The 23,317-nt window shown below is 34.1% G+C and overlaps 1 protein-coding gene and 1 non-coding gene across 2 annotated transcripts in view; both read right to left on the reverse strand.

The window, feature by feature from the left end:
- Positions 1-457: 457 nt before the first annotated feature.
- Smp_147460 (ceramidase) overlaps positions 458-23,317 on the reverse strand; it is a gene marked incomplete at its 3' end in the record, with an annotated part of 33,816 nt that continues 10,956 nt past the window's right edge. Inside the window, exons 7-15 of the mRNA XM_018789244.1 lie at positions 20,883-21,005; positions 20,750-20,836; positions 20,585-20,677; positions 20,445-20,535; positions 20,280-20,392; positions 17,077-17,211; positions 5,860-5,976; positions 3,521-3,616; positions 458-628 (exon numbers count right to left, since the gene is read on the reverse strand). Coding sequence (XP_018654706.1) covers positions 458-628; positions 3,521-3,616; positions 5,860-5,976; positions 17,077-17,211; positions 20,280-20,392; positions 20,445-20,535; positions 20,585-20,677; positions 20,750-20,836; positions 20,883-21,005 — 1,026 coding nt within the window. The remainder of the gene's footprint in view (positions 629-3,520; positions 3,617-5,859; positions 5,977-17,076; positions 17,212-20,279; positions 20,393-20,444; positions 20,536-20,584; positions 20,678-20,749; positions 20,837-20,882; positions 21,006-23,317) is intronic.
- On the reverse strand, positions 4,853-4,919 carry Smp_tRNA_01352_Gln_TTG.1.1. The gene has a single exon. It is a non-coding gene (tRNA).

Genomic DNA, 23,317 nt, shown 5'->3' on the forward strand with positions numbered 1-23,317 from the left:
ACTTATTGTTAATTTAATTTTCGGTTATTTATTTACTCTGAAGACTTTACTTACATTAAGTCACAAAACGTCAGAAATACAATTTTTCTACTCACTAGGATATTAAAAATACATTATTTTTTATTTATAACAATCTATGTAATGATTAATTTATTTGAAATTATCAAATCAAATCATGGTAAAAAGAGAGAGTATGAAGTTGAGATTGAAAATCTAATTGGTAATAACCAAACAAAATTTTGTGTAAATCGAATTCGTATCGTGTAGTAAATCAGTTGAATTAAATAACTATCGAAATATGTTGTTATTTTCTTTTTTCATTTACAATTACAATAAACCCAAATATTTATTTGATAATGCCTTAAAATAGAAAAGTTTTTTTTTAATTACTTATGTTTACTCACAGCTAAAATCACAACAAATGATGGTAATAGCAACAATCATTTTACATTTTATCTCAATTTAATGGAATAAAAAGACTTACTTTATAGTAAGTTGAATTGGGTTGTTTAATTACAGTACCAAATGGTTCTCTTAACGGTGCTGTATCAAATAAAATTTTCGGCACAAAACTGAATTGTTCATTGAAAAAATATGGAGCAACTGTTCCGGGAGAAATTTTTTCTCCCTAATGGTATTTAGAAGAAAAGAAAATATGGTTTTTGAAAAAAAGCCATAAGAATTAGAACTGAATACATAATACTGGCGAAATATCACAATAATAGTGACGTAAATAGGGATAATTTGAACACTGTTGAAATTTTATAGTTTATTTCATCAATTAGTCTTATTTAACGAACTGTTTAAGATTAGGAAGTACTTGACAAGCTATTTTACTCTAGTATGAGACTCATATACGAAAATGAAACAGGTTCCCAGGGATTGGTGCTTTTTTATTAGTTTTCCGTGGTTTAAAACTATTATGCAGTACTATAAATTGAAAGGAAACAGAAATGAATGTCATTCAATTCCATGCAATTAGTTCCCTTTATGAATTTATATAAAGCCAGAACAAATATTGATGCAGAATAATATGAATTCATTATATTTCGTGGTTTCTCGTCAGTTGCTTACAACCAAATATGTATTAGAGTTTTAGCATTGAGATAATAAATAGTGTGTAATAATTGACATAAGTGAATGTAAAGGATTGAAATGACAAAAGGTTATCAATGATAACTTGGTATTTTGATTCTTAATTATTCTTACTAATTTATTATTACTGGAGATTTTATTTTCACTGTATGTATGCAACAATTTTCACTCTATTAACAAAAGCAAGGCCCTTTCTGCCTGTCAGTGATTCCACCAATTCAGTAAGGTTTTTGATTGAATTTTAAAATTCCATCGTTTGGTTGGATTATCTATTCATCTACCCCAAATTATTAGGTATCAGTCACTTTAATGCATTTTATTAAGCAACAATTTCTATTGTATAATTGACAGAACAGAGATTTTTTACAATTTATTCTTAAGTTGTAGTAAACGAGGATTTAGGTGGCCAAAACTAAGTTACTATTTTAATACAAAAACACAAAGTGACATCGTAAAAATATATATTTAATACACCCTTTGCACATCTTTCGTCAGTTGACTCTTACAAAACTTCATCGTTCCTTCATTCTTACTGTTATTAAAATTACTCTCTGTGTACATTCCTGTTTTCTTCAATTCCATCTTCCCAATCTTCTGCTCCCAGGCATTCCAAATCTGATTGGTGTTATATACTACTTATATCTGTTAACATAAGTAGCACACACCACAAAGTGACCAAACGTATTAAATGATGGTATCGTAGAACATCATCATTTTTATTAAAGACTGTGTTTGTTCAGTCTTTGTTTAGTAACACTATATTAAACAAATTTTGACCGAAACTTAAATTGTAAGAGAGAAAATAGTCAATTAATATTTCCGAGATGTAATTTGTTCACAATTATTAGTCATATGTCATACAGAAAAGTGAATTGATTTAAGTAAAAAAACACAATTCAACCCATAGTAATAATAATATAACACGATGTTAAGTTGTTTTCCAAGTTTAGTTCAACTTTAAAATCAAATGATGATTATAGCATATTTCCAAGTCACGAGTTGATCTAGGCTATACCATTATTGAAAACCTGTAAGCACTGGACAGCCGTTTCATCCTAGATGAACCTACTTTGGTTTCACGCGCGAATGCTTGAACTAGATCACTGAGCCAACATCCAACAGTAATGTCTGACTTCAATCGATCTCCATACTGATTACGGAATATTTGGTCAAACGTTTACGTCTATTTTTGATTACATATTCTAAGTACGATAAAAAATGACTTAATCTCGAAAACAATTATATACATTAAAGTGATCTTTATTTTCAGGGAGCTTTCATAATTTGCACTTAAATCTAGATTATTCGATCTCAAAACCAAAGCCCTATTTACCTCAAAACTTATAAATTATATCAACTTATTGTATGATGAGTTGATTAGTTTGTGTAATCAATTTTCAATGGCTATCATTTATGAATTATTTGTTAATACAAGTCATAGGTTAAAATGTTTTTACGGTGTACAGTAATTAACTTCAAAATGATTTTTTTTACTGTGTTTTATAAAGATGAACGGTTTATTTGCAACATTAAATCAATAGCTTAATTTGAGAGCTTCCAAATATTCGATATTAACTAAAGTCCACCCTCATATAAATTTCTTTCCACTTAAGTGTTATGTACAAAAACTAAATAGTATAATAAATGATTATTTGCAAATAATAATATAACCATGATTTCGAAGAAAAGAGGATTTTAATGATTGGATGAGGAATCTTTATCAATCAACAAGGATGAATGTGAATCAAAATAGCTTTGCCAATATTCGAAAACCTGTCCAGTTTGTCAAAATAGAACTTTATGTACAATAAATCAGATATTTTTTCAGATAGGATACGTCACAAAATGAACTCAATTGGAGTAGAAGTGACATCATGATTGAAGTGGAAATTGTACCACATGATGATGGATCAGTTGTTCTGACATTCATACTTTCGAAGCGAACCCTGAGTATCATAGATTCGATCTCCAGTGGAGTACAAGCGTACAGTTGCCGATGTCTACATAATTCATTAGTCCTAAATGATTTTCAATGGTATTTTAAATAATTACTTACAAATCTCCACAAAACCTACCTCAAATAAACCAAACATTTACTATTAAACTTATTTAAAACTCAGAAATTTATGAATAATGCATTTCACTTGATTCTTGAGTATTCTAAGTACGAAAGCCTCCAGAAACAGATGAATGAAATTTGTTTGAAATAAAATAGGTACACATAACATAATAAATTACGTAACAAATATTGAAAACCTTTTACTAGACGAATAAATTACTGGAAGCTAACATCTTAGTTTGTTATACGGACATTAATTTTTTAAGCAGACTGAATAACATACTTTTTCCCGTATATTTTAAACGCATAAAAAACAAAATAATCATGATTAATAATAATCATTGTAATGAACTGCTTATAACATACTTTAACTAATGCTCTTGCTAAAAAACTGAATTGATTAACATAAGCAGGAAGTGTAAGTGGACCGTAAATAGTAGATGCACCTTCATATCGTTGAAGCTATAATTAAAAGCAAAAAAAATAGAAAGATAAATTGATTAGATAAATTATCCACAGTCATCATTTTAATGTTAGTAATGATCTCGGTTTAACTTTGAATTTCATGTTAGTTCAAACTTATCAGCGAAACATTTTTGTAATCTTAAACGAAATGATGCTTCTGGTTTGATTTAATCATATATTTTCCAGTATCAAAGTCAGTAGAGTTTCTTTATTTAAATATTCATTTAGATTAGGGAGCAGTTTAATCGATAGTTTAATGAACAACAAGTATCAAGACCAAAGTAATATTGACTACTACTAGTAATTGATCGATCCAAATGATGATGACAATTTTAGCAACCGAAAGGATGATATTCACACTGCAAAGCAAACCCATTACATTTCACTGATCAACTTTCTTTAACACTAATAAAAAGAAAATATAAATTACCATAACATTTACACCTATTTCACTAATTGGTGGCTATGAGACTCTGTAGCTCAATGAATAATGCACTGAAATTTGATAAGAAAGGAACTGGTTTTGAATTCCAGTATGAAAATCAATAATGATAAGCAGGAATAACAGGCTGACGAATATCAAGTGGGACTAAATCCACGTTCTAGGATACACTGCTAAGGGCTATTCAAGCTTAACAATTAATAATTATGTCTAAAAAAAATACAATAAACCCTGTTTAAAAGAGCTAACTTTTCAATATTGTTTAATATGAAAGAAATCATCTAACTTTATTGATTCTCTCCTAATCTCTTCTACAATTATCATATGAACATTTTCAAATAAAAGTTTAAAATACGCAGAACTAAATTAACAAAATGAAATTGAATTTTCTTAGTACAAACAAATGAATGAATAATGATCATTACCTTTTTTTAAAAAAAATTTACATAATATACTTAAACAAGTTTATTCATGATTTCAAACTTTGATGAAGGTCACATTTAAAGTTAAACTTATCTAAGTGTATACAAAATGGAAATAAAAAAGGATCAAGTTTCTTTATATCAATCTATCGATTTAACTTAAAAGGAGTTCATTGTCACTGAGAATCTGTTTAACTGTACAATACTTATACTTAAACACTTTTACTTGTGTTAAAGAATTCTATTTTGTAATAATAAGTAATATAGTAAGCAGAGATGGATAGTGGCTAGCAGTGGAATCCAGTTTGACGCGCGTTTCGTCCTATTTGGGACTTGTCAGCTGGATGTACCTGCATCTCAGAGTTGATGTTCACTCTGGGACTCGAACCCAGTACCTTTCGCTTCAAACGCCATCGCGTTATCCACTCGGCCACTGAGTCCTGATAGCCACTTGCTTGTGCGATGTGGTGAAGTTTTAACTCATCGATGGGAAGATTCAAGCAAACAATACTAAATGAATTTAATAAGTAATATAGTTTAATATTTTGTTAATTTTTGTATACATCAGTAATGTATACAAGTGTACAAAGGTAAATTGAAATAATAACTTTATGATTATTTAGGAACTTGAATTATTTTTTTATAATTTCAACTTATGATTTACAGGTCATCATCAATTTATGCTATTTCAATGTAAATTGCGAATTTATTTCACTAAGTTATCCATTTCTGATTTTTGTGATAATGATCTCTTTTAGATACCTAATAACAACAACTATATATAAATCTAACAACAATTGAACATTAATCACTAGATAAACACTAAAAATGATCTGTCAATAGTTGAATTCATGATTTGATGTAAGCTAGACCACCATTGAAGCCGTGACCAGTGGAGTCCAATCGATGTTGGGTGGAGACAGTTCTCTACCACAAACAATGAATGAAGGGTTGCGCAAGATCATGGATCAATTGAAGTAAGACATTAACACCGTCGGATGCCCGCTCAGTGGTCTACAGATTAAGCGTACATGAGCGAGATTGAGGGTCCTGGATTCGAGTCCTGCGTGCGGGATAGTAGATGCTCACCGCTTATAAGTTCCATACTTGGACGAAACAACCGTCCAGTGCTTACAGGTTTTCGCTGGTGGTTTAGTTTACATCAACTCATGATTTCAACTATTAAAATTACTACAATCTTCACAAACCCCCATTCTAATAATGATCTGTCTATATATATGTTGAGAAAAATAGTGACAATTTATTGTTTAACATAATCTTTTAAAACAGTCTTAGATTAAAAAGAATTATATAAAAGTAGAAAAACTCAAAACATTGAACAATTGGTTCATGGCAAGTTAGTGAATTATTTTTACTTGATATTCTTCAGGAGTTGCAATATAACTTGAGTAAACATTCGACAGACCAGAAAGAATTACTTCATAATGTGTAGTTGAGCTTGGATTATTCTCTTTAGATGCATCGTTAGCAGCCTAAATGGGAATCCAGTCAGAAAAAGAAAGAGGCGATTTAAAGTTACAAGTATAATATCCATATTAATCTGAAAGTTAAAAAAACGGGGAACATATTGTTAACATAATAAGCCTTGATTACGCTTTCTATTAACAATGTACAATAATCTCAACACTCAACTGAGATCTAAATTGAAAAGATTTCGTAAACAATAGTAGAAAATCATCCAGCTCAGAGAACAAAACTCCATCAAAATCATCCACCTGAGCTACAAATCTCCACCATCTCAGAAAATTAACATTAAAGACATTTGTATAGATCTACCATAAGTGCGTAAATAATAATTTTAAATGTTAATCAATAGGTTTAGTGTACGTATTATGTGGCTAGAATTGGAACCAAGACCATGAATTTCTTATTTTAGACTAGTCAGTCAATAAGTAAATGACTGATTGTCGCCAACACTGTATCCACTTGATACTCATTCATGCAAAGGAGCAGTTTACATTTAAAATAACTAAATTTCATAGCATCAATCTATTTTGAATGTTTCTCGAGAGTTATCGACAGCAACTTATAGATATTTTGTTAGATTATTTCAAAATACAACGGCTGTTAATGAAGTATAAAAGGTGTTAAACATATTAAATCATACACATTTGAGCTATATATTACCAATCAGAAGAAAAGCAACCAACTACACCAATTAAAATCTGAACTTTTCAATCTGTACGCAAACAGTTGAATAAAAATATTGCGAGAAACTACATAGTATTTAAACGATGCTAGTTTGTTTATGAAATGAACAGATCTTTTTCAATATCACAAGGGGTTTTTGTGGAGATTTTAGTAATTTTATATAGTTAAGATCATGAGTCGATTGAAGCTAGACCACTATGGAAAACCTGGAAGCACTGGACGGCGGTTTCGTCCTATTGTGAAAAAAACTAATACAATTCTTTAAATTATATCCCTGAAATACTTTCCTATTTATTATGATTAAGATTCAACAAATGGCAGGTCAAGTCGATGATGCGCTAGAACGGCTGAGAGTAGGGAGAGTCAGCTCTCCCTCTCGAAATGCTCTCACATGGCCACGCATATAGTCACTTCCAGGGAAGTCCTACTCACTGACCTCTCGCGGCGAAACTGTTGTTTACGAAATTGAGAAAATGAAAAACGAATATCCGGTGCTTTATTCTGGTTGGCAGGTACGGAGCGTCCACCCAAGAGAGTTGCAAAACACTGATACCAAACTAGTGTTGCATATGGGCTCCAAGATCTTGAGAGAACAAATGGCGAAAGAATCTATTGTTGGTCACCAGAATCCATGCGACTGCATCTCCTAATGTTGTTTCACTCCCTTTTGAATTAGACCTCTAGTCTGAAGGCTCGGAGAGTGGCCCCCTATGAAAACCACCTGCTTCGGTCCGAACACCCGGACAGTATCCCAGCCCTCATAAAAATCATTTGATTTATGTGGCGCATGCATATTTGGTGCCTCCTTGTACCAATGTTTATGCGTTTAAATAAATAAATAATAAATTGTTATAATTAGTTGTTTCTCACTATAAGAAGACAAGTTATATGGTGATCAATCGATTTGTAAAATTTTCGTTACAAAACACGATGTGGAGAACCAATACAAATGAAGGATAACCGCATTACTATTTCGTCTTATTGGGATACTTAATGATAGTATTCACTAAAGATTACATAAGGAATTAAACTCAGCACAACGGCTGAGTTACCTTCGAAACATGTAGTTAACATTTAATGGCTCATATTACTAATCTTAGTCAGCTCTTTATTGTTATAGCGATTGAGTGCGTTCCCTGTTTGATATATGGAGTTATAAGACCACCAATTGGAGAGCAGTGAATCCTCGATCAGAGCAATGATACACGAAAACCGTATGAGCAGTCTTGAGTACTAATCAGTCCTGCTTTCTGTCTAGCCCAACCAGTTAAGTCCAGAACGTCAATAACAACCTCTGTAAATATGAATCATTATTCTCAAACATACTGGGTTTATATACCAATCAAACTGACCACATCGTACCATAAATTAGAAAATAACATCTGTACAAGATTTGGCCAAATGTGGCTGTGAATAGGGGGAACAGTAATTAATAGATTGGGGATAACTCATGAATGGTAAATCGTATAATAATAGTTCATAGGTCGAAATCCCGACCGTTGCTGCTACCTTAACGTGGTGGTCGGGCTTGTCTATCGTGATGAATCAACCGAGCTATGCTGGCTGGAACAATCGTTCCTCGAGGTCCTACCATGCCAGACAGGTCGTTTGAAGAGCGGTGAGACTAAAAGCAGCAAACCCAAGGTCCGAAGTCGTACTGCCGACTGTACAGAGGTGTGACAGCAGTAAGGTGTTTCCTTCAGACAACCAGCATGACAGCGATGCTGCCTTCCCACAAGGATGGGTGGGGTTAGAAAAGGTCGACCCTAAAAATGCACACCTCGCCTTATCCCACGGATATCCGTCTCCGGCGGTAAGGTCCTTTGAAGAACGGAGCTAACACGTCAAAAATCCCCCACAAAAAGGCCGTGAGTGACAGGCCTCAAGCAGTTGTCCCTTGGGCACTGCGGTCACGCTCCCAGGTCGTTAAGACCAACACTAATCCGACTTCTTTTTCAGGTACCTCTAGAAGAACCCTTCCACGGTGTGGGCAACCGGGAAGTGATAACTGCCCTCATACCTCTAACAGCACTCAAAACCACTCTATTCATAATCAATCTCCTTCTTCAATTCCTACTATTCCTTCTACCTTGACTTTCAACACTAAACTTCCTCTCTCGGTTTCCTCCTCAAGTGTCACCATGGCCAACGATTCTAGTGCGCGAAACGCTGTCCCAGGTCTACTAAAACCTCGCTCCAAACTACACATTGGAGCCTTCAACGTACGTACCCTATGCCAAATCGCTCAACAGGCCTCCTTAGCTAAAACCCTAGGATCTCGTACCATTGATGTATGCTGTCTCCGAAACACGCATACAGGATCCCAGTGTGGTCATTCACTTGACATCACCTCGCCAAAATGGACAGCCAACGAAATACACCCTCCGTGTATCTGGCGACCCGTTGGCTAGTTCTCGCGGACTAGCAGGTGTAGGCATAGCACTAAGTACAAGGGCAGAACAGGCACTACTAGAATGGATACCCATTGACAGTCGCCTGTGTGCTGTCCGGCTAAATAGCTCCGTAAGAACTCGGGAGGATAGGGACACACGTCGTTGCCTTTTCGTCGTCTCTGACTGCAGCCCTGATGAAGTGAAAGATGACTTTTACAGAAAACTCTCTGAGCTTCTTCAGAAAGCTAAGCGCTCAGACATAGTAGTCGTAGCGGGTGACTTTAATGCCCAGGTAGGCAGCTTAAATCAAACAGAAAGACATTTAGGTGGGTGTTTTAGTATTCCGGCTCAACGAACCGGTAGTAGTGATCGTCTGTTGCAACTATGCTCAGACAATCGTTTATTTTTAGCAAGCACTAATTTTAAGCATAAGGAGAGATATCGTCTAACATGGCGACCACCTGCACCAAACCAACGATGGACTCAAATAGACCATATTGTCATCAGTCATCGTTGGAGAGGCTCAATAGAAGATTGTCGCTCGTATTGGAATACTTGTTTAGACTCTGATCACGCTTTAATACGAGCGCGCATTTGTCTGCGCCTCAATGGACGCAGGAAAAGTACACTAAGAAGACCCATCAGGATTGAACTGGAGGACGAGAAAACCAAATGCGAATTCCAGAAACAACTGAGTTCACATCTAGGCAGTTCTGTAAACGAGACTGACCCAGATGCTCCTTGGAAAGACACACGAACAGCTGTGGAAACAGCAGTAACATCTATTAGTCATTTAAACCATAGGGCTCCAAAAAACCAGTGGATTTCTTCTAAGTCTATTTCACTGATGGATTCTCGCAAACTCATCCCATCAGGCTCTCAACACGACGAAGAGTGTAAACAAATTAGATCTAGGTTAAATAAAAGTCTAAGGAACGATCGTGAGCAGTGGTGGGCAACGAAAGCAAAAGAGATGGAAAAGGCAGCGGCTGTAGGCAACACCAGGCAGCTATTCAGACTAATAAAAGAAACCGGGATTAAGAAGTCAAGGGTAAGTGAGACAATCTCGGAAAAAGACGGAACCCTTATCTGCTCTTAGCCCAGACGTTTATAACGATGGGTGGAACACTTTAAGGAGCAGTTTAGCTGGCCTTCAGCTACTGTACAACTACCCACTATTCCCAGAAAACCTGAATGGAACATTGAAGTAGGTCTCCCAACTCTAACTGAAGTTCAAAAGGCTATAAGTAATCTGAAACGAGGAAGAGCAGCTGGTCCAGATGGATTGGCTCCAGAGGTCTTTAAATATGGTGGCCCAATTTTAGCGATTAGGTTGACTAATATTCTGGCTAAAATCTGGGAGACGGACGTAATCCCATCCTACTGGTCACAGTCACTGATTGTCTCAATATATAAGGGGTCCAAATCATCCTGCGATAACCATAGAGGGATTAGTATGACTAACATAACATCTAAAATACTAGCCTCAATAATTATCGGGCGCCTAACTAAGACTCGTGAACTGCAAACACGAGAAAATCAGGCTGGCTTCAGACATGGTCGTGGCTGTATCGACCACATATTCACCATTCGTCAATTCTTAGAACACAGACACGTTTATCGGCGTCCGACGATGATAGTTTTTCCTAACTTAAAAGCAGCATTTGACTCTGTAGACCGAGAGGTTCTGTGGCAGTGCCTGTCATTGAAAGGTGTACCTGAGAAGTACATAAACCTTGTGAAGGCTCTTTACTCGAACACTAGCAGTCGAGTGAGAGCTTATGGCGAACTGTCATATGATTATACAACCTCAAGTGGTGTCCGTCAAGGTTGTCCACTATCCCCATTTTTGTTTAACTTCATTATAGACCTGTTGCTGGAAATAACACTCTCTTCGACTGAATTTTCAGGAATTGATCTCCTACCAAGGGGACCACTAAGCGACTTAGAATACGCAGATGACATAGTGCTGTTTGGTGAAGACGTCGACAAAATGCAGAGTCTTCTGTTGGAACTCAGTAATAATGCCAGGATGTTTGGGATGCGTTTCTCCCTCTCTAAATGTAAATTGTTGCTCCAGGACTGGCCTGCATCAACACTTGAACTAAGGTTAGGGAGTGAAGTAGTCGAACGCGTCAACAACTTCACTTATCTTGGAAGTCTGATCAGTCCTAATGGGTTGGTGTCTGACGAAATCTCAGCACGGATTCAAAAAGATCGTTTAGCTTTTGCCAACTTACGTCACCTATGGCGAAGACGAGATATCCGTCTATCAATTAAGGGACGAGTATACTGCGCAGCAGTTCGCTCTGTTCTACTTTACGGCTGTGAAACATGGCCATTAAGAGTAGAAGATACTCGTAGGTTACTAGTATTTGACCACAGATGCCTTAGAAATATTGCTCTCATCTACTGGGATCACCGGGTAAGTAATAGTGAGGTTAGACGCAGGGTATTAGGGAATGATGGTAAATCAGTTGATGAGGTCATGAATCTTCATGGACTGAGATGGTTGGGCCACGTGTTACGTATGCCTGAACACCGATTACCACGACGCTCTATGATGACTAGTATTGGGGATGGTTGGAAGAGAGTTAGGGGCAGCCAAACCAAAACATGGCATCGGTGTTTGAAGTCACTAACTTCTAGTCTGAGCCATGTTGGTAGATGCAGACTACCTGGTTGGGGTCCGTGTGACTATCGTAACCAATGGTTGGAGACTCTAGGTGATATGGCTCAGAATCGATCACAATGGCGTAGGTGTATACACTCTTTATCTTCCCTTAAACCTTGAGATTAAAATTGCTTCATAACTTTTTTCCTTCCTGTACTATATCCTTATATACAACCTTTCTTTTATATATTACCACCACTAAATTAACGACTATGAATCCGGCGTTGATCTTGTTGTGCTAACGAGGTATGGCAACTTGGACCGATGCATATATGTGCCTGGTCCTACGTTGTAGCTGACTGACTGACTGATAGGTCAAAATAAAGCTTATGATAAGAGGAACACGACTATGAATAGTTAAGTTACTTAGCAATTACACAATAGGAAATATACATATCATATCGGTCCATAAATAGTTCTCAAAGTTACCATTCATAAATCTGTACGGGATATAACATTATAGTGAGCGATTATCGTCAATTGACACTTTAAGTAACTGTTTTTATATTCCCAGCATGAATGAACTCCACTGGCTATGAGATTTTACTGGGAATTTAATAATTATTACATTTAGTATTAAACAATCATTGATAATCTTTTATATAGCTCATTTATTATTTCCTAAATCAAGTACTCCCCCTTTGAAATATCTGCTTAAAAATAAATATTAACAACTATTAATGTGTACTTAAATGATATAAATATTTCCATCACAAAAACATATTTGCTTTGTATTATTTATTCATATTAAATTACTTGTCTATGTTTGTTTTCGCAAAGTTATTTTTTTATGATGCCATATCGACGATTTTTTTTAATTGTTTTTATTATTATTATTTACTTACTAATTGTTAATTGATCCAATAAAAAAAATTAAATACATTTATTGACACAGATATACATAAGAAAATTATGTAAATATATCACTAACTGAGTACTTGTTTTATAAGTTTATTTAAAGTAAGTAATTATAATTTGCATTTATTAAGATGATCAAAGTCTATTCATTATACATTTGTAAATACTGTTAATACTCGACAATCTACGTGTACAAATATACATACAACTAGAGAGATGCAATCAAAAGACAATGTAAACCTAGGGATTGATAAATATTATGACACCGTTAGTATAGATTATTATAAATTATCTTTTTAAATGAGTCAACTTAAATAGTTGGAAAGTTATGACAAGAAAAACGCATATCAACTGTAGTTTAACTTAAGGTAACTACATTTTTCACAACTACTGAAGACAGTGAAAGATGGTTATGTAATATCGAGGATTGATTGGAACAAAACTTGCGCACCATTGAAGGCTGGTTCTATGGCCTAGAGGTTAAGCGTTTGCAAGCAAGACCGAAAAATCATGGGTTGCCTACTTGACTGCAGGGTCGTCGATGCGCACTGCTGACGAATCCGGTGCTACAACAAAACAGCTATCTGGTGCTTCCGAGTTTTTAATGATTGCCTAACTTAGGTCAGTTTGCATTATATATATATATATATATATATATATATATATATATATATATATATATATATATAATCAGTTGTACACACAGTGAACTCTCACCATTGGCTTGTGTATATTCTCAAATGATTTAATATTGCCATTTTTCATAGTATTGTAGCTGTCAGCAAAATCAAGGATTGAATCTCAACAATAGGAAAATACAAACATTTACAAATCATAAATATCATCTCAGTTGAACATATTACTGGCTATCAGAAATCAATAGCCTAGTAAATAAGGTGTCTCTATGTGAAGCAATAAGTGATCATTTCAAAGGTAATTAAAAGTATCAACACTGAAATCTAAGGTTGTTGTTGTTAGTGGTCTTTGACAGTTCCATTATCTAAAAATAATTGTTCTATAATGTAATGTCTTCATAGAAACACCAATAAATAAATTAAGGAATATGGTAATAACCTCGTATTTTCTAGATACAATAACTAAGAAACGTTTTATCTCTGTTACTCAGACCATTCTACGTAGGAGAGTATTTTGAGAAATTTAAGCCATATTCCAATAGTAAGGCTACTTTTAATATAAAAAAGAGTAAGCAAAGATATCTTGGTACCAGAGGATACAAAGCTCGAAGGAGATGAATTAGTCATTAAATGAATGCACTTGATACCAATGTACTCCATTTATATAATATGTAACATTATTAGTAATAATAATAGTATTAAATGATATTGTAAAATGATGAGATAATCTTTGTAGGTAGAATGTATTTGTATAATTTCAAGGAAAGGAAGTAGGAGTAAATCCAACGTTTCACTTGGCAATTTGGTGTTTGACTATATCCTCTTGAAAAAGCTTGGACCGGATTGCCGAGTAAAAAGTTGGATCTACCTCAAATTCACTCGCTGACATGTTACAAATACATTCTTCCTCCTTAATTTCTTACATCAACTAGGCGCCCAAATACTGAGAAACTATTCTTTGAAATTAAGACGAAAGTTCTTACAAATCTTTGTAGATATTTGATTATTTTGTCGAAAGGAAATTCAAAGGTTCATTGAAAGTATAAGAGTGCTAGTTTATACTAAACATGATGTTGTCGTAAATATGATGGATACTTTCCTCATACTTTATATTATCAAATTATAAAGAATAATTAAATTATTTATTCACCCATAATTACATGTGTCACGAGTTAACCTGTCAGATATTAATTAAAAATAATTATAATAATTTTTCTGTTACATAATACAGATACACATTTGTTCTCATATATATTTCTAATTAAATTATTAATAGTTACTGAAGAGACCGATTACAGTATTGATTGTAATAGCAAAATGTAGCATATATTCAAATTGATATGAGATTTTTGTCAAAATTGTAAAATTAGACCAAATCAACTAAATAAATGAAAATATAAATAAAAGTGAATGTTGCATTATGTTTAATGTGAGTTGACTGGAGGCAATCAGTAGAAAGTCCTGTTTGTAGGTTAAACTTTGATAAGCATTATATATTCAACCACGAGAACTAGAATCCCAAGTGTAACATCAATTTACTCAAGACTATGATTAAACTGTGCTGTGTAATGGTAAATAGTACGAAATCTATATCAAACAAGAACTTCTGTCAACTACTTTCAACTAACCAATTAATTAGAATCTAATAAGTATAACTCAAAAAACCTTTAACCACTTGAATAGTTGATAAGATGCATAAGGCTTTAATTTTGCGATTTGCAAATCCACTCAGTCAGATAGTCAAAAAAAATTTAACACATTTTGTTGTTTTTTTGAAGACTTTTGTTGTACCATTTTTTATCTTAATCCATTTTCCATTAAGCAAACCAAATTAATTTTAAAAAAGGTAATTTCTTTACTTATTTCTTTATATTTCTTAACTTATGTACGGTCATGTAACCATTTTCTCTCCAGTTATGGAATGTGGTTATCATTATAATGAACGATTGTGATCGTAGCAAAATACTCTATAAGTAATTTTGATTCGTAAATGAACAAAACTAGTTTCTGTTTAAAATTGGCTAATCTTGAATCTATCGTTTCGTTTTCTTTAAGGCTGTACGAATATAACACAATGTTTAGGTATATTTAGATGATACTTCGTTTCCTTTATTATATAATGTAAAGAAATTACAATAAAGCAAAGAGTCATGTTTGTCAGTTGAGGTTTCACTAAAAAAAGAAAAAGCACTGAATAAGTATTTCATCATACAATGGGAACTTTCAGCTGTGTAAATTCACGACAGCAACAAAAATTAAAATTAAGATCCATATAGGTCTTCCCGTGAATATTTTCTCTTATAGATTAGTAAGTCAAGACTTCATATTTTCAATTTTAATTAATTCTTTATGCAATATACAAATCCCTTTTAGCAGGGTTGTTAGTGGAATATTTCTATTTATTTATTTTACTTATTTATTTAAACATAAATATTCGTACAAGGAAGCACCAGATACATATGCGCCTCACAAATCTCATTTGATTTGTGTGAGGGCTGTGATACTGCCCAGGTGCCTAGACCGAAGCAGGTGGTTTTCTTAGGCGGCCACACCCGGAGCCTTTGACCTAAAGGTCTAGTCCACAAGACAGTGGAGCATCGTGAGAAGATGCAGTCCCATGGTAGCCGGTGACCAACGATCGATTCATACTCCATTTGTTCCTTCAGGATCCTGGAGCTCATGTACAACATTGGTTTAGAATAAGGGTTTTCCAACTCCCCTAGGTGGACTCACCGTGTCCACCAGCTCGGTTAAAGTGCCGGACATTCGCTTTTCGTCCTCTCAATTTCGTAAACAATATCCTCGCCACGAGAGGGCAGTGAGTAGGACTTCCCTGACAGAGGCTATACACGCGTGGCCATGTGAGAGCATTTCGAGAGGGAGAGCGGACTCACCCCACTTTTGGCCATACCAGGGCTTTTAGAGGCTAGTGGAATACACTGTTAGAGAGCCCAATCAAAACAAAACAACAATTGAATGATACCTAGTTTTTAACTGTATTTATCAACTGATTAAGTTCAGTGACGAATATCAAAAAAAAGAAAATATTTTTTTGATAAAAATACACAGTATATACCACTGTTTATTTACAGTCATTTCAGTGTTAACTAAATAAAATTATAATAATAAATAAACTATTTGATTGATAATTATTCAGTTATGAACTTTATGTCAATTGAAATGAAAAAGTAGAAAATCTAAGTATAAATTTTAAAAAGTTGTATTATATTTAGTTTCAGATAGTACAATATCCCTACACTCTAACATCGAGATAATTTTATATTAATTACTATACAGTAGTCATGGTAATTGCTCATTTATAAACGCCCATACAGTTCTGTATGAAAGTTTATTTTTCTACATGCAGGTTGGTCAATGGGCAACTTATTATGGTGATTACATCTCTAGCCTAATGACTCGGTATTAATTGCTAAGGTAAATCATTAATGATATTGTAATTCAAGATGAATAAAAACAAAACGCAGTTCAATATGATTAAAGAATTATAAATGTCAACAATTGATTGTTTCCTGTTCATAGGTAAGGTTAAATCGTGATAAAACCTAGAATCCAAACTTATATGCTCTCATAAAAACACTCATCAATTACCCACATGTTGATTAGCATCGAAATGAATTCGAGGTTTTAGGTTAAAGAATTATACATATTCTACATATGTTATGTATCATAGTGTAAAATAATCGCTTTCAATTATGTTAGCTAACTTGGTTATTTGAACATAAAGAAACTAGCTTCCTTCACTTAAGGTCAAGTGCACTTCAAAAGTAATCATTCAATCAGGCGATAAGTTAACGTCATAAACAGTGTGTCCTTATGAACAATGTATATACATAGAATTACTTCAATCACTGCTTCACGAATACGTCTTCCAGACATTGTGGTAAATTCACCAGGTAAGGCAACAATTAAAAGAGGTCCAATCGATACAATTTGAGTTTCAACAATAGACGGTTGCCAAGGATAAGGAACATTCATCTACAAAGCATAATAAAAGAGTTTAATTGTAAATTTCACAAGATCTAAGAACACATTGTACAAGGTAAAGAGATTGTAATATGTAGTGTATTAAAATGTTTATGTTTAGAAGGAAAGAAAAATAATTTCAAGATAGTATTTTGGGATTCTAATACTATTCTTATCACTATTATCATCATTACTATTTTACTAAAGCGTATAAGTAAGAGACGTGAACAACCTCAGAGTAACTCCCAAAAATCCAAACAAATAATTCAAATTTTTTCCAACAGTACTGTAATGCGTTCAAACCCACAGTTTGTTAATCTTGACAGAATAAAACACTTATTGCTAGAATTCGGAGAATATGATTCGTTAACAAATACTGACAACTTAGTGTGAAAAATAAATAGGTTAAGAAATCTTGTAGCATTTTGTGTAGACTATCTTACAAAGCGTCTTGTTTTCACCAATTAACCAAACATTTAGCCTTGTTCTTATCTTCTAATAATAAAATTCCTTTCATCTGAAGATGGAAGTAAGAATTAGTAATGAAAGGATGTAAAGCCTTAAGCTAATATTTTTAAGATGCAAACTATAAACATTCATAGGGTTTTTCAGCAAACACAGATAAATAAAATTACTATATAGTACGCTAACAACTGTATACGGTGGAAAACAGTCTCCAGGATTTTATGCTAACCCAACTGAGATTATTCTATGGAAAATACAATCTATAAATAATGGATTGCAGTTAGACATTAATAGCGTTGGATCACAGTAGAGTGGTCAAGAGGTAAAGAGTTTATGCGAGATCGATGGTCCTGGGTTCGAGTCCCACGTACGGGATTGTGGATGCGCACTGATGAGAAGTCCTATACTAGGATGAAACCGCCATCCAGTGCTTCCAGGCTTTCAATGTTGGTCTAGCTTACATCGACTCATGAATTCAACTATTGAAACCTCTAAACTACTGATTTATCTTTACTCAATCACTTCATTCAGTTCAATTTCTTAAGATAGTGTTGCTAATTTTCTTTAGTTTGATTTCGTTGTAATAAGAGAATGATTAAAAACATGTACAGAGTTGATGAATTGTTGCAACATTTCAATCTTACATATATTAAAAGATATTGGAATAATTGTGCTCACTGTGAAGTATCACAAAACCACATTAAGACTTCAGAGAAATTTTGCCATTATAAGAAAAACAAATGACATGTACGTTTTGTACGCGGACAGAATAATTGTAACGTTGATTGAGAATACTAGTATTATTTGAAAGATATGAAACATTGGTGATAGACAGATAATTCTCTTATCAACTAAAATTTTTATCAGAAGGGGTTTTTTGTGGAGATTTAGTATTTTCATAGTTGAAAGCGTGAGTCAATTGAAGCGTACACACGCTTATTCTTTTTCATATTATGAACACTTTTCACAAATTCCTGATTGACATTTTGGTGCTATACAAAAATCAAGACCCGAAAATGATTCGATAAGCTATAAGAATAGAGCTATTTATAAACCCTAATATCTTTCTTGATAACTTTGAAGTTTAGAAGAGCTTTCTAAGTGAAGCAATAAAATTATAATCAATTCCAAATATTGAGACCATTCAAACTGCAATTTATTGCAAGTCAATCACTGAAAATCAAGACCAAGGAACAGATGGGTGAAACACTTCGAGAAACTCTTAAACAGACCAGCTCCATTAAATCCACCAGATATCGAAGCAGCATACACAGACCTTCCTTTAGATCTTACTCCACTAACAATCGAAGAAATCAGGATGGCCATCAGACAAATCAACAGTGGGGAAGCAGCAGCACCTGACAAAATACCAGCCAGAACACTGAAAATACGCTCCACGTTCTATTCAGAAAGATTTGGGAGGAACAAGAAGTGCCGATGGACTGGAAAGAAGGATAACTCATCACGATACCAAAGAAAAGAGATCTGAGCAAAGGTGAGAACTATGGTGGCATCACACTGCAAACGGTACCAATAAAGGCTTTCAACAGAGTGTTGTTGGAAGGGATGAAAGATTCAGTAGACGCCCAACTTCTAGATCAACAAACCGGATTCCATAAGGATCGGTCGTGCACAGACCAAATCGAGACACTAGGGATCATAGTTGAACAATCAGTTGAGTGGAACTCGTCACTATACATCAACTGCCTTGATTATGAGAAAGCATTTAACAGTTTGGATAGGAGGATATTATGTAAACTTCTTTGAAACTATGGTGTACCTGAGGAAATCGTCAGCATCATACGGAATTCATACTACAGACTACAATTCAAAGTCATGCATGGAGGACAGCTGACAGACGCATTCTAAGTAAGAACCGGAGTCAAACAAGACTGCTTACTCTCCTAAAATACAAAACGGAGAACACTAATCCAATTACACTTTATGGCGAAACTCTGGAAGATGTTCAGATTTTCACCTACTTGGGTAGCAGCATCATCGATAAACAACGAGGATCTGTTGCAGACGTAAAGAAAAGGATTGGAAAAGCAACGACAGCATCCCTACAGTTGGAGAACATACAGAACTCAAAAAAACTGTCAACAAACATCAATGTCAGAATCTTCTATACGAACGCCAAGACAGTTCTACTGTACGGAACTGAAACTTCCAGAACTACTACAACCATCATCAAAAAGGCACAAGAATTTACAAACAATTGTCTACGCAAGATACTCCATCCCCGTTGTTGGTCGGATACCATCAGCAACAGCATACTGTGAGAAAGAACGAACCAACTTCAAGCCGAGGAGCAAATTAGGAAAACACTCAGGAAGTGGATAGGACATTTATTACGGAAATCACCAAACTGCATCACGAGGCAAGCCCCAACTCGGAATCCTGAAGGGAAACGGAGAAGAGGAAGGCCAAAGAACACACTGTGCCTGGAATCGTAATCAGATATCAGAAGAGTGAATAGAAACTAGAAACAACAGGAAAGGATTACCCAGGACAGTGTTGGATGGAGAATGATGATGAGATGCCTTTGCTTCTCCATGAGGAGAAGCAGGCATAAGGAAGGGAGTAATGTAAGGTTTCACAAACGATTCACTTACCTCACCGGTAGCAACGAGGATTGGTTTTGGAGCTTGACACTTAATCAATTTTTCACTTGGTGTTTTAATAAAATCTCGAACAATGTTCCAAAATAAACTACCACGTGTAGTACCTTTTGAAAGAAGTAGTAAAAAAGTTTTAAATTACAAGTATATTAGAGATACCTTGAATAAAATCAAAATCTCCGGGACCATCAGTTGTACCAGCAGCAAAACTAAAACCCATGGCTGGTTCACATGTATGACCTGAATAATTCTTTAAGTTGATTAAATATGTTAAAATTACTATAAAATCGATAGCTTACTTTATAATTTAAACTAATATTTGTCATATCAATAAATTGATGAATAAAATTAACAGTTCCATTTATCTCAGTAGTAGCATTATTAAACAATGACTGAACGAAGGAAAGAATACAGGAAAAGATAGATTTAGATTTTATTATAATATAGTAATTATCTTAACAAACCCATGCTTTTTCGAATTGTTTATATGCAATTATTTTTGTACTTTCAAACATATCTGAACCAGGACCGTATGCGATACAATTTTGTGTCTAAATTAAATTAATTATAATTATTGTTTGTTAATCATTGTCTTACACGACCACCACAACTACTATGTACAAAATCACATGGTAAACCAGTGTCAATACAACGTGGACCAGCAGTATTTGGTGAAACATCACCTTCATTAGCTTGAGCGAATGCAGCAACAAATGGACCCTTTTAAAATATATAAATCAATAAAGAAAAGGAAAAAACTAATTAGAAAAGTTTTCTTTAAAAAATTACTTTAGAAATTACAGTTGCAAAAATAGGATGGTCAGACTGTTGGACGTTAATTTTTAGCTTGATTGCGATTGTCAACAATACTATGAATAAATATCTTACAGAATCAGACTTTCTAACAGTACTGGAAATAAATTTGTCTATTATCATGTTGTTTATATCAAATGTATACAATAGTAAACGTATTCAATGATGATGGCTATTTGGATAAAACGATGATATTATTACTATTCAAATGCGTTATATATTATACATTAACTTAATAAATTTTAACAAAATGAACGTAACATTTCGTGATTCAATAAACATAAATTAACCGATAACATTAGTGACTGCTTAGTTATACCATAGAAGTTTTCCTTTGAATAAATAAAGTCAACAAAAGTTAAACTACTGATCTCAATTATTTTTAAAATAATTATATAAGAATGTAACAGTAAAATATATGAAAAAAAAACAATTTTAAAGAAAATCAGGTAAATATTCTACATCAGTATAGGGTTGTGGAGATTGTTAAGTTTTAATTGAGATCATGAATTAGATTGGTTGAAGTATGAAATTAACAACGTTGGACTCCGGTTAAGTGGTCGAGAGGTTAAGCGTTCGCGCGCGAGATCGAAGGTCTTGGGTTCGAATCCCACATAAGGGGTCGTGGATGTGCACTACTAAAGAGTCCCATGCTAGGATAAAACGGCCATTCAGTGCTTTCAGGTTTTCAGTGGTGATCTAACATTGATCAGTTCATGATCTCAATTTTAAAATATGTTATATGTCTAGGTAGGTAATTATAGGGTAATGGAATTCTAAAACATTGAATTCTTTACCATATTTTTTTATGTGACGGGAAACGTTTTTGAAATTATTTGACAAACGAAAGTAATTATAAGGAAATATTAGTTGATAACAACCCTATGTTTGTTGACACTAATCAGTAGGATACGTCGGTAAATTTAATGGAAACTACTCTCCATTAAGAAATCAGAACCTACCTAATGAGGTAAGTTGATTTAACACTATCGTATTTAACCTTTAATAGATTGTCTGTAAATAATGAAATTACTTACACTTAGCAGTTACTTATCGGTATCAATATGATCAATCTAAACAAGAGTTATTAGCAGAATTCGTTCTCTTCATTATAGTTCATATTATATCCGAAGAGGTGTAATCCTTATAGATTATATGGACTATCAACGATTTACTAAGACCAGTGGTTGATTTTACAGATTCACCGATATATTATCTAGCGAAATACTTAGCTAGTATACTCAAACTGCATGACAAACTGATTAAACATGGAATTAAAAATAAATTTATTCAGAGAAATACTTAGATTACGGTTCAGCTAGTGAGTATTGTATAAAAGTCATAATTGTAAACAATTTAATTAACAAGAGTATTAATCTCATTACAGACAAGGAAAACCAACAGGTTAAATTGGATGGAATTTTGTCTACACTTAAGGCTAACAATTACCCCAAAGAGTTCTTAAAGATTATTAAAAATGAAAGAAAAACTAAATCAGAGTGTATACCGAAAGATTGGAAGTCCACTGTGGTCATTCCATACAGTGGTGGAATATCGGAAGAAATTAAGAGGATTCTAAACAAACATAATATAAGAGGATATTTTCGGACTAGTGACATCATAAGATCAGCATTAGTAAAAGTTAAGGATAGTTTTCCAAAGGAAGAACAACAGAATGTTGTCTATGAGATCAACTGCCATGATTGTAATGCAGCGTATGTGGGAGAAACTTCAAGACAATTGAATATGGGGTCGAACGAACACAAAAAATGCTTAAACAATGTTCTCAAATCCTCCCTTGATCTCAAGATTCTTGAGAATAAGTCAGCGATAGCGCTAAATGCGTTAGAAACAGAGCACAATATCAACCTTGAAGGCAGCAAAATACTTCAGAAAGGTTTTATCACAGATAAAGAAAAACCGACAGCAGAAGCGCTGTATATATGGACTAATACGAATAGCCTGAACAGGAAGGATAGTATTCAACTTGCAACTTCATATGCTTGATGCTATTACGAGTTCACCTTTTTCAGTAAATGGTACGAAGATCAATGACACAGTGACACGATAGGCTATTCTAATCCGTTGTCCTCGGCCCTACTAACGAGATCAAGAAGTCTTGATGAGACGTAGAGAATGTATTCTACAAGCACCCAGAAAATAAGAGGTCACTAAGCACACAAATTACGCTTATTTATACAATGATAAAAACGCCCTTG

The sequence above is a fragment of the Schistosoma mansoni genome, chromosome W, assembly GCF_000237925.1.
Source record: "Schistosoma mansoni strain Puerto Rico chromosome W, complete genome".
NCBI lineage: Eukaryota > Metazoa > Platyhelminthes > Trematoda > Strigeidida > Schistosomatidae > Schistosoma > Schistosoma mansoni.